The sequence below is a fragment of the Pelodiscus sinensis genome, chromosome 16 (genome assembly GCF_052426305.1).
Source record: "Pelodiscus sinensis isolate ZL-2025 chromosome 16, ASM5242630v1, whole genome shotgun sequence".
In the NCBI taxonomy this organism is placed as follows: domain Eukaryota; kingdom Metazoa; phylum Chordata; order Testudines; family Trionychidae; genus Pelodiscus; species Pelodiscus sinensis.
This window is the reverse complement of record NC_143067.1, coordinates 4,530,875-4,543,098: the sequence shown is the minus strand read 5'-3', so window position 1 is coordinate 4,543,098 and position 12,224 is coordinate 4,530,875. Positions and strand designations below refer to the sequence as shown.

General features: G+C 43.2%; 1 protein-coding gene across 3 annotated transcripts in view; it reads right to left on the bottom strand.

Annotated features, from left to right (window-relative positions):
* GEMIN5 (gem nuclear organelle associated protein 5) overlaps positions 1–12,224 on the bottom strand; it is a 28,350-nt gene that overhangs the window by 6,628 nt on the left and 9,498 nt on the right. For all 3 annotated transcript variants that reach the window (XM_075900598.2, XM_075900599.2, XM_075900600.2), the window contains 12 exons: positions 11,200–11,273; positions 9,508–9,689; positions 8,550–8,689; positions 6,314–6,485; positions 5,829–6,047; positions 5,363–5,476; positions 4,753–4,881; positions 3,840–3,935; positions 3,404–3,541; positions 2,650–2,797; positions 1,651–1,770; positions 590–800 (listed from right to left, as the gene is read on the bottom strand). In XM_075900598.2, coding sequence (XP_075756713.2) covers positions 590–800; positions 1,651–1,770; positions 2,650–2,797; positions 3,404–3,541; positions 3,840–3,935; positions 4,753–4,881; positions 5,363–5,476; positions 5,829–6,047; positions 6,314–6,485; positions 8,550–8,689; positions 9,508–9,689; positions 11,200–11,273 — 1,743 coding nt within the window. The remainder of the gene's footprint in view (positions 1–589; positions 801–1,650; positions 1,771–2,649; positions 2,798–3,403; positions 3,542–3,839; positions 3,936–4,752; positions 4,882–5,362; positions 5,477–5,828; positions 6,048–6,313; positions 6,486–8,549; positions 8,690–9,507; positions 9,690–11,199; positions 11,274–12,224) is intronic.

Sequence of the window (12,224 nt, the reverse complement as noted above, 5' to 3'; positions counted from 1 at the left end):
ATCTTCTAGTCTGAAGATAAGAGAAACCGTCTATCCTAGAGAGCAGATTGAACCAATCCGCTTGGCAAGTAAGTTCAGCGAATGCCTGTGCTCCAGGCATAGCTATTGTGGGGTGCTATTTACAGGCCGGATGGGCCCTTATGATCACAGACTGTTCTCCTGCAGAACTCAGGCTAGAGAATGTCACCCATCAACTCCTGCATCACGCCTGGTCTAGGCTAGTGTGTATCAATTAGAAAGATACTGAGCTATGCAAGACAATGCAACAATGGCAACTCGCTATTAAAAGGACAAAAATGTTCTCCCGGGGTCCACTTCTCTCCCTCCCTGTGTTTTGGCATCTCTCCCCCCATCCTGCATTACCTAGCTACCTTAGACTGCAAACCACCCACGACAGGGACCCTTTGCTTATGTCTGCAAAGTGGTACACACACTTAGAGCTGTAGAAATAAACCTCGGGCAATACTTGGTGCTGAGAGAGTTCCAAAGGGAATTTTCAGCTGGACCCTGGCAATACTTGGATGCTGTCCTAATGCAGGGCGCTTGGTTGCCAAGTGGGGTCTGTATCTGCAAGAAACAGCAAACTCACCAATAAGCTTTCCTGTCGCTGAAGGACCTCCTGTGCCCCCACCCAATTCCTGGCAGAGAGCAATTCCTGAGCACATCTGAAAGAAAACGTTGTCGCCAGATCCTTCTCTCCGACTATCTGAGCCAGCTCGGCGGCTGTTTTAAGGGATGCCACATCCCCTTTTTTGGCCAGAACTTTAACTGCATCATAGGGAGAGGTAGCCCCTAGGTAACTAAAGAGAGAGAGAGAAACACTAATTAGCAGCAGGTTAGTGTTAAGGTGTGGTTTTTCCACTATGTATTGCAGGAGCCCCAACCTGCACTGCAGGCGTGGTCTATCTTTCCCCCTTCTTCATTCACAGAACTGTTAGAATCTGCCCTTTCAGAAGATCTATGACAAGTAGGCAGCTGCTGATTTGGTGCAGGACTCCCAAGGGAAAGCCTGACATCATGTCACCAGTAGCTTGCTGCGTTCTCTGAAGCAAAACAACTGATGGCATGCACACCAGGTGCCGCATACACAGGAAATCAAAGATTCCAGGGAAGGAAACTTCAACCTGTCCGTTCCTGTCTAGACAAAGCTTGTGGTGCTTAGATACTCATGAAATCTGTGTAAATACCCAAGAATAGTTACGGTCACCAGAAATCATGGCCTCAGAGACCCTGGATTTATTGACTCATTATAACCCTCTGTAACCCACTAACCCTCTCTCTTTTGTCCGATGACTGAAGCGGTATTAATGCCCACTCCATTTTGAACGGCCTCTTGTGATATGTTAACTCCTTATGCTGAACAATCTGTTCCACCTTGCATTTAACTGGAACATGCCCCAGTGCTTTCGCCTGACCTGCAGAAGAGCCCTGTGGAGCTTGAAATTGTCTTTTTCCACCAACAGCAGTCGGTCCAATAAAAGACATTACCTCACTACCTTGTCTGTCATTCCTCTCTCTGAAAATGTTATGATGGGGGTCCCACAAATCACCAGTTCTCCAAAAATCTCAGCCACTGTGCTCAGAACAGTCTGAGAATGTTCTTTCATTTAGCCAGTAAGACAATGTTTTTCTCTTCCTGCCGGCACCTACCACTTGGCTGCTGTGGAATAATGACCATCTTTTTCCAGTACTGCTGCCCAGCTAGTGTAGAGATCCTTCAGGACTGGATCTTCGGGACGCAACCTGGCCTTGGCAATTACAATCGCTTCCCTGAGGCAGAGAAGAGACACTTTTATGAGACAAGCCCGTTCAAAATATTACTTGGTTGCACGTAAGGCCACACGCTTCGGCCCACTGTCCACTCCTTTCACAGCAGCAGTCCCCTTTTGAATACCCAGGGAAACTGCCTCAGGGATTTTAAGCTCAAGATTTAGGAGACAATTTCTCACTGGATCAAACTATTAGTTCCATTAATTATGAGATTCCATCTCCCGTAAACTACAAATGACCTGATGCCCCCAAGGAAACCAAAAAATGCTAGCACAGCGCGCTAGCTATGCAATACTGTATGCCTAGGGAGAAAGTTTATTTAAAATTAGGTATCTTGTTAACAGCAGTTAATGGTAATGCAAATATTTCCATTCATTGTTATTTCACCCCACCCTTTTTCATTTAAAAAGGACATAAATTGAAATCTCGTTAAAGTAATAACGAGGTAGCAGTTGTTTCATCTACAACACGTGTCCCTGAGTCCCCCTGCCTACTCCATGTTACCGTTTTGTCTATTGCTCTGTTTTGTAAAATGTATTCTCAATCGCTGTGTCAAAGACTCACCCAAACAACAGAAGAACACTGACTGGCTATACCAGAGAAAAACTGTGACTGACTGAAAGCAAAGCACTGCCAAACCATAAAAGAAAAATTAATATGTATTTTCTCTAATGTCTTTCAGTCACACTGATCTTAGGAATTACCTGTACCAAAAGTAGTTACATAAATTCAGACAGCAGTCTGATTTGTAAATTGACTAATTCCTTTAAATACTCCCCTGCAGCTCCCATGCTAGTGCACCAGAGCCCAGAAGTGAAAGCGACAAGTCAGATCACTGCATTTACATTTAAAGCAGCCAAAATGTTCCAGTGTAGTGACCTGTAAAAATGGTTCGTTTTCAGCAGCTCCACAGCCTCATACACTTTGTGAATGGAGAGGAGATGGGAGGCAGCCTTGACGTACTGTTCCTGAAAACACAGCTGTTTTGCGAAAGCTTCAACTGTCCACACCCACGCCTGGTAGCCAGCTGCAATACAGAAGGAAGCACAGCTAAAGACAACTTACACTTAAGAAGGATTCCCTGTAAAATTGACTTCTAAACTGAATGACTTCTACACAACCCTTTTCTGTCTTAGGATGGCTTAGCGGGTAGCTGTGTTAATCTGCCACTTAAAAAACAACCAGTAGCCCCGTGGCACCTTAGAGTCTAACATACATATTTATAGGATGGCTTGTTATGTTTTATGCCTGCTAAATGGAGTCACTTACGCAATGGGACAGGGAAAAGGTGTGGAAGTGAAAACGTGGCTAGACAGTACCAAGATCAGAACCTACAAGTTTATTTAAGCAAAAAGCAAGTGACTGCAAGGACAATCACATGCAGAGGAGAATCTGATTTTGTGGAAGTCGATGATGGTCCTGTTTGGGAGGTCGAAAGGAATCATTGGTCATTCTTGCCTCCTCCCCCAACCCCAAAGATCGTCTATGGGAATTTCTTTTGGGTCTGTTTTGTAGCCACATATTATCAGCGACAGTGTTACAGACAGGACCTGCTTCTGGTCCTGCACTGCTATCAGTAGGGTACCCTTAACAGCTAACCCCATTTGCTTACATGGTAGCAGAACAAACTTACCCATGGGGGAGACTGCTACTAGCTGGTCTGTCAGCTCTCCCCGCTCAGCAGCTGACTGGAGAATGCCCTTCAGGTCTCCTTTCCACAACATGAGCTGCTGAAACAATTCCGAGTGCCCATTCTCCAAGTGGCTTTTTCCTGGTGGAAATAAACATGCCTCTTGGTTTGGTCCCAGCATGAGTGCGCTGATGTCCTATGCCAGGAGGTACTGCCCAGGGAAAGGGAGTTTACTCAGGGCAAAGAGACTTTCCAAGGCAGCATTTGAGAAGCAAGCACAATGTCTTCATGCAGGCCCCAGGCCTGGCTCCAGCCTGTGCTCTTGCACCCTCCTGGGCATTAAACTCACAAATTAAACAAGATTCATGTTTCTCTCTCTCTGTGGAGGGTAATGGAAACACGCAGACATGATTCACACCAGATTCATTCCTCTGCTTACCTTCCACCTCCATCAGCCTGTACAGTGCAGGTCTATCTGTAAACATCCCCAGGTGAATGTGATCCCCCGAGTCTTGGGCCAAACCTTCATTCAGGCCTACCAGAAAGGAGAGAGAGAAAGAGAGAAGTCTACATGCCAGCCAGGGAACAGGAGGTGGAAAGGAGAAAGAATCCATTGTACAATTACACTTCAAATCCACTGTATAATTACACTCCACTTTACCTTCCAAAATACTTAGAGGAAAGCTTCTGCTTCCTGTTCTGTACACAAAACAGATCTAATCGATTTTCACATATACGCTACTTTTATGTCCAATATAAAGGTCCTTCAGGATGGAATAAGAATATTTATCCAAACCTAAGTTCAGTTAAAATTTTCCGAGTGTCCTCTGCATCTAAAGAAATCATTGAAGGAACACAGACATCTTCCTTCTCACAGCTCAATGAATAGTTGAGTTTTCAAATTCCTATAAATAATAAAATCTGTAACACACACACAGACTAGGCTACTAAGAGGGAAGGCCAAAGTCTTGATTTTTCATGCCTATAGGCATAACATTTTTTCCCACTCACACTGTTTAGACACCAGATTAGAACATGCCCGGTATACCAATCCTCCAGTCTCAAAAAGCAGCCATAATGGCAAGGAGAGTGAAGCCCTATGAAAAGGACAAACCAAGTTTTGTCAGCCATTCCTATGTAATGTCCAAGATTTTCACAAGGCACTGCTTACAATTTCTCTCTGAAATCCATAGTCAGGTGCCTAGATATGGATCCTGGAACCCTATGTTAGGCATCCATTTGTGAAATCTTAGCCTAAATGCTTTTGTGGTGAGTTTGGGGGAAGGGGAGAGGGAGCCCAAGCTGAGCAGAAAGAGAAAGCTGGAACTCTCAGGGCATTACGTGTCCTGTACCTTTGGATCTTAGACATGTAGCCAGCGTCAAGCAGTCTTGATGCAATTCATCTTTCGACCGCTGGTCCATAGATGTGCTGATGGGTAGGATAGATCGAGGTTTTCTCTTCTTCATAGAGGCATCAGGGACTGGAATTAAATTAGTCACATTTTAGTCGCTGTTGCATCAGTCCAGTACTAGCCATAAACACGGCTCTCCCTCCCATGAAGAAACCAACTTAGGCAGTAAGAGATGGAAACTTGTTATAGAAACTGTGTCTATCTAAGAACCATAGGCGTCTCCTTTAGGGTATTTCTGCCTTATGAATTCTGATGACTATGCACAAACCAAACATTTTTTCTGCCTCCTGGTTTATACTGAAGATAGTAGCAGTAAGTTCTTAGACATCCATATGCCACGCTAAACAGTCATTTTACCTGGTTGGCAGGTCAGTTAAATCAAAAGTAGTTTGAACTAATGTGATAAATAGTTCTGAAAACTCTCTCTCTCTCCAGATACCGCATAGCTGGTGTAATGTTAATATGGGAAGCTGCTCTCAATGAGTGGTGGGTCCATCTGGTCCCTTAACTTCAAACTGTGTCATCACACTTGTGCGTGAAATGTACTAACCTGGTTTCTCTTTAGGGTGATCCTTTTTCCCAGGAGTGGTTTTATGGTTCATGAAAGGTTTTGGCACGTCAAACACAGAACAAACCCGTGGATGCAAAGGGGGTTCCTTGGGAACTGTGGGATGAAACGAAGGAAAGAAACAAGAAGCTATGGACAAATCCAAGATGTTAAAAGACAAAGTGTCAAGATTTAAAAGCAGTAAGTTCTTGGTTGAGCAGCTTTGTTTCCAGTGTAAGTTTAACTTCTTGTCGCCTGAAGTATTAGCCGATCAGTGAGCTAGAGAATCTGCTCCAAGTTTGGTCAAGGGACAAACTGCACTCTGGCTGATTCCAGGACTGTCTGAGAGGGGCATGAAGTCACCCTCCCTTTTTCAGCTGTACCAGGCACATCCAAGAATCTGGTCCATGACAATGATCTCAATTTAGCTCTTCAGGCTACTAAAGACAATCTTGGGACTAGTAATTACCTGCTAGAGAGATCTTATCAGAAAACTCCTGCGATTCCTTTTCTTCCTCGTGGTCTGATATTCCATTCTCATCTAACAAGCTGTCTACAATCTCGTCTCCATTCACTGTGTCGCTCACATCCTGCTTTGCAGGAACCTTCCCCATGGGCTTTTTCTTCTTCTTAGCTTTGGGCTTGGGTTGAGAGCTCCTTTTTTTCTCCAGGTCTATGCTCTTTTTACCTGGAAAAGATTGCAATAATTATATCTGTGAGAGAAAGAGCATCTGCCCAGATATTAGCATGTCACCTCTGGAGATCAGAGCTCCATTTTGGATTAACTTCCTAGACTATAAACACCGGAGGTCTCCTTTACTTCTGAGCTTGATCCTGAACACTGAGGTTCTGCCTAAGATTTGAATTTAGAGCAAACATTACCATTGTTTCATTGCTGCTATTCCTACACCTCACACCTCCCCAGTACAGAATTCTCTGCTCAGGGATACTGACCTTGAGGGGGCCGTGTATACTCCTGCTTTGAGGTTAGCCATTTATGAACACAAAAGTCATCTGCTCCTGTATAAACAGAATCTGGATCCACTGGTGACCACTGAACACATAACAGCCGACCCCGGTGCCCTCGATAATTACACAGTGGCTCCTCCTTCAGAACATCCCACACCTGAATACAAAAGTTCTTTTTAGAGAAACTAAATATCTAAACAAGTCTGATACTCCTCTAATGTTCTGCAACACCATCTTCACCTACCACTAGCACCAGTGAGAGGATTCTATAGGAGTCTAGTCTATTTCAAGAACCAGTAACCCAAACCCAACTTACATGGAGATGCAGAATAGTCCCTTTTCTTGCCACTGTTAACAACTGTACATTTATGGAACATCTTTCATCCTAGAGCCTCAAAAGGGTTGATGAAAGACCCAATGAACTGAGCCTGTGAATCAGTTTACCATTACTGAAATGCAGTCACTTATGGAGTTAATACAGAAATTGTTAAGCACTGCCCAGAAATATCGTACAACAAAATATCCTTTGATATGAAAAAACTAGAACTGAGGAGTTCTCTAATGGAGATGATGTTCAAATATGGGATTCTAAAATACGAATGTTTAACAAAATTGTTATTTATCGCATGGGCACTTACGATGTTGTAGTTAATCTTTAAGGCATCGTGATGATTATTTTCTTACTACAGAAGCGGCATAGTGTGAATATTTTCACATACTTAAGTTGTGCAGTACTGGCCAATAAGATGACAGTGACAAGTTCTGCATTTCTGGTGCAGAACTTCTATGGAGCTGGTTGGGAACTGTTCAATAAATATTTTTCTCAGAGGAAAGTGCAGTTCCCATGTAGTTCATTTTCCATAAAAAAAAAAATTCAGGTTTGCAAAAAATGTTTGAAAATGTAAACAAAATATTTCATTTGGGGTCAACCTGACACATATCGAAACATTTTGGTTTAACTTTGATATTTAATATGCAATTGACAGCAGTTTCCCCTCTGGCCAAACTGCCACAATGCATCATGGGAGCTGTAGTTTAGCCAGGGAGTGCAGCCCAGAGGAAGTTGGGAACTACAGTTCCAAAAAAGGCACAGCAGCAGCTCACGAGAACAAGATTAATATTGATTCAAACGGAAATGAATATTTCCATGTGGGTCAACAAACTGAAATGCCTCTGATGTGGAATGCTGAAATGTCTAGTGTCTACATTTCCCAATCAATGTTTTTAGAACTTTTCACTCCACTGAAAAATGTTGGTATTTTGACTTTTTGTCCCAATTAGCAAAGAAAACAAATGTAAAAATATCAGTATTTCTTGTGGGATGGAAATTACAAGGTTCAGCGCAGTTCTCTGCATTGTCATTCTATCCAATTATTTCAGTACCAAAAGGCATCATCAGGAAGTCCTTTCTATTTTTCCTGTTGCATTTTCTCCTCCAGCCAAAAGCACATGTAAGAATGGTCACCCAAGCAGACCAATGGACCAGTTAGCCCAGTATCCAATAGTTGCTAGTGCCGGATGCTTCAGAGGAAATGAACAGAAAAAAAGGGCAATTAGCACTCGATCCATTCCCAGTCATCCAATCCTAGCGTCTGGCAGTGAGAAGTTTACAGATATCCAGACTGCAGGTTTGTATCCATAATCGCCATTGATGGACCCATCCACCATGAATATATTGAATTCTTTTTGAACCATGTTGTAGTTTTGGCTTTCCCAACATCCCTGGCAATGAATTACACAGGTTGACTGTGAGTTGTGAAAAAAAAAGTTGCCTATTAATTTCTTCATTAGGTAACCATCGTCTTTGTGTTATGTGACGGGATAAGCAACATTTCTTTATCTACTTTCTCCACACCATTCATCTTGGGTGCTGCTAAAGAAGCAAAGAAGTCTATCACTTTACAATTTTACCCTGCAGATTTCTGCATTCCCAGTTGCTAGACTTACAGTGATTGCCATTAAAGGCTTCATCTCTCACTCTGCAGAAGCAGGAAGTAGGTACTGTTTGGAAAGAGGTGCTGACAGAAAGGTAGGGGGAAAAACCCACACTCTTCTTTTTGGCAGGTTTCTATAGCAGAGAAGTTTTCAGCAATACCACAGTTTATCTGGCAAAGGAGTCATTCCTAAATACTCTGCTGTCAACTCAGTTTAAAATAAAATGCAGAGGAAGGAGGATTGGAAAGCAAAAAAAGTGCAATAATACATGGTCCCACATCCATACCTGTGCCGTGCCATCATAGCAAGCAGATACTAATCTCCCCTCATGGTGTGGGCTCCAAGACAGACTGGTGATTTTAGCCGTGTGTCCCACCAAAGTTCGAAAAGGCTCTGTTATTGTCACAGGAGTTTTTGAAGGGCTCTCTGAAAGCAAGCAATTGAGGTCAGATAAGACAGAGGACAAATCACTCCAGTGGAAGGGAAATTGTCATATCAGGCCACATTCGCAGTTGGCAAGGAGCCTTGGGACATGTCTTTGTCTGAGCAAAGCAGTGGACAAAACTGAGGTGCAGATGCACCTGAACCCAGTGTACTGAAAGCCTGGCTTACAAGGTCCAACAATGCAGCTTATACTGTATGCAGCATGTTGCTTTATCAGCTACCTCTGTCAAGAGTTTTGGGAGAGGGTGCACACAAAGGACTTGAAGCAAAATAGTTGCCTTCTATTGGTGGCATTCCCAACATATCATCACACTAAATCACAGTTCATTATTTCACAGATTTCGCTACCTTTTTTCCCCCCACATATTTCAAGACACAAGCAATAGGCAACTTTTCCAGAGGACAGACACAAGCGCGGAGCCCCCTTTGTAGCAGAGGAGCACACTGCTCCTCAACGGAGCCTTGCCGCTCCTCATGCTGGCCTGGGAAGGATCCCTGAGCAGATACAAGGCACTTCTCCCCATTCAGGGTGGGGCATGGAGTCCTTGCCAGAGCCCCAAGCCCTGCTGCCTTTGTGGGGAAGCGAACATGGGAATGGGACCCAAAACATACATTATTGTTAAAAGGGAGAGGAAAAGGACAAAAATAATCTCCTTTCAGAGTCAAGGAGCGAAACGCAGTAGCAGAACTACTGGGGGGGGGGGGGGGGGGGGGGGAGGAGAGAAGAAACAGGACAATCACATTCCTGCAACATCTGGGGCATGGAGTCTTTGCCAACAGTCCTAAGCCCCTGCAGTTACCTATGACGCTCTTTAGGTTATGGACGTAAATGACGGCATTGATCGAGCCTGATGCTATCATGTAGCTCAGCTCTGGCTGGGTCCCATGCTCATGATGCCAGCGAATAGCATTAATCAGTTTATGATGTTGCTGGATGGTGCAGAGCAATTTCAGGTTAGGAGCCTGAAATATTTCAATTGATCTGAAATGAAAACAAACGAAGAACATAACATGAGAAATTCACAGGTTAGTGAAAGCTGGGATTTGCTACAGGATATATAACTCAACCCTAACATGGATATTCTATTGTTAGTGCATATTAACAGAGTATAGTGACAGAACGTGGGTTGGAGTGGTTCAAGAAATTAATGAGATTTTCACCTCCAAAAACAGGCTCCAATTCTGGTTTCTGTCACAGGTGAAAAACAGCCTCCTAAATGTTACTGGTCACTTGTAAAAATTAACAGCATGGTAGGTTAGGTGCACTCATAAGGGGCCTGGGTCTGGGATGATAAAGAATATTACCAATGAGAACTGAGGTGCACTGGCACAGCCATGTTGGAAGTCCCTGCCTCTGTAACAATATGGCTTTTCTGTAGCCATGCTGGAAGGCCTGTGATAGGCCTGAACCAAAGCCGCCTTCTGTAGCCAGACTGAAGAGTAGCAGCCATTACTGTAAGGCCTGGAGTCACATACTCAGTGTTTCATCTAAATTGTATTACAAAGTGTCACACCAGGCTGTGAGGAGGGGACTTTGCCCTGATCGCTCCCCCACTGTCACCAGATAAAGAAACAGATCTCAAGATGGGTAAAGAAAACTTAAGGAACACCATTCTGTCTGGCAAGAAATTGCTTCTCAATAGAGAATGTTGTGGAATCCTCATCCTATGACACTTTCCTATTGTTTGACTGTGTGATCTCGGTCTGGTTTGTAACTGTTTCTGTCTACTGTATAATTAATTTTGCTAGGTGTAAATCAATTAAGGTGGTGGGGTATGATTAGTTAGGTAATTTTGTTATGATTATTAAAATTATACTAAAATAATTGGTTAAGGTATAGCTAAGCAAGACTCAGGTTTCATTTTATAAACTGGGGTTCAAGAAGGAGAAGACGACGACAATCAGAAGTAACAGAAGGAAGAAAAGACTGGAAGAGGACCGGGGGAGAGAGGGGAGGACCTGGAAAAGAAGAACTGACCTCCGAGACACAGCCTAAGACCAAAGAGACTGATACTGCCTGGCCAACAAGGGAAGTCTGCCTGCCTTTATCAGGATTGGTGAGCATGACACCGTGTGCTTAGCACGTGCATTGTGCTTGTTTGAGAATTGTCAATAAATAGAGGGAGGCTCTTTCAATGGCGAAAGATCCTGCCAACCCACAGGTTGTTACACCCCAAACCCTAGGAATTGGGTAAGGGTGGATGTGTAAATTCACAGGGTTGCACCTTGAGCCTTAGGAACTGGGTAAAGGTGTGTGTCCGTATAGTGTGAAAGGGACAGAGAAATTTGTGCGAGTAACACCTCCAGCATAACTTGTAGAGCTAACTTTTCCACTGCTTCAGAACAAGAAATTCTTCCTCCCTCAATCACACTGATAGGGCTGAAGGTCAGAGACAAATCAGAGCAATCACTATGCTGACTTCAGGTGAATTAATCAGCTGTTGACTGCATATATGATGTTAGCATTGACCTAGATCTTAAAGAAAACATACCCATCTTCATTTCCAAGAGCCAAGAATTTGCCATCTGGTTTCCAGCTGATCTCCGTGCGTGCAGGCAATTTGTACTAAAGAAAGAAAACATACAAAGGAAAAAACACAGAACTGTTAGCAGTTAACTGCTGCAAAGCCTAAACTCTTTCCATTCAGAAGTACAAGAGAATTAAACGAGTAATCAGAGTTTGCAATTAGAAAAGTCCATGAAATGAGAATCCTCAATGTTTGATTTAAGATGCTTGTTGTTTCCTGTCAGGCATGGATTTCCCCCCTTTCAACTCGAATGATGCTTTTGTTCAGAATGACTCAACCAGAACCTCAGATGGTGTGTGTTAGCAAAGCTCAAGGAAGTCAATGGAGCTCTGCTGATTTATTAGCCCACCAATTATTAGTAATTAGTGATTACTTCTTTGTTTGCCAAGACATGATTAACCGCCCCTCTTCCCAAGTCTGATCAAAGCATACTTTGCTCCAGCTGCAGTATGGTTTGAGATGGACTTCTCCACACTGCCTAGAACTTTCTAATAGGTCCAATGTTCAGAACTATGAACTAGGAGCATGTTGAGTTCTCAGGTGGCTGCTCTACATTCACTCAAGATGTGATCTCATCCAAGATTTTCAGTCCTGCCATTTGCGTCTCTATAAACCTCTCCCTCAATGTACAAAAAAATTAAATGCAAAAATGACACTACAGTGTGGTCTGAATACAGGACCTAAAACTAAAAGCTTCATGTTTTAATCCCAGAGCTATGCTTCAAGGGCTTTGTCTTGGTTTCTTGACCTGCAGAATGGTGCTAAGGATACTAGTGTGCTAACTTCACAGGGGCATTGGAGATTTAATTAAATATCCCACCTGCTTTGAAGATGAAAAGAGCAATAAGAACTAAGTTCAGAGAAGTACTGGACTGTCTTTAAACACAAGATACATTTAATCTCAGTTGAGCTTTCATAGAAAAATCAATTATTTTTCTGTTTTTGTAATTGGTGACAGCTTTATTGCGAAAGACCTGCCATCTTGCCTT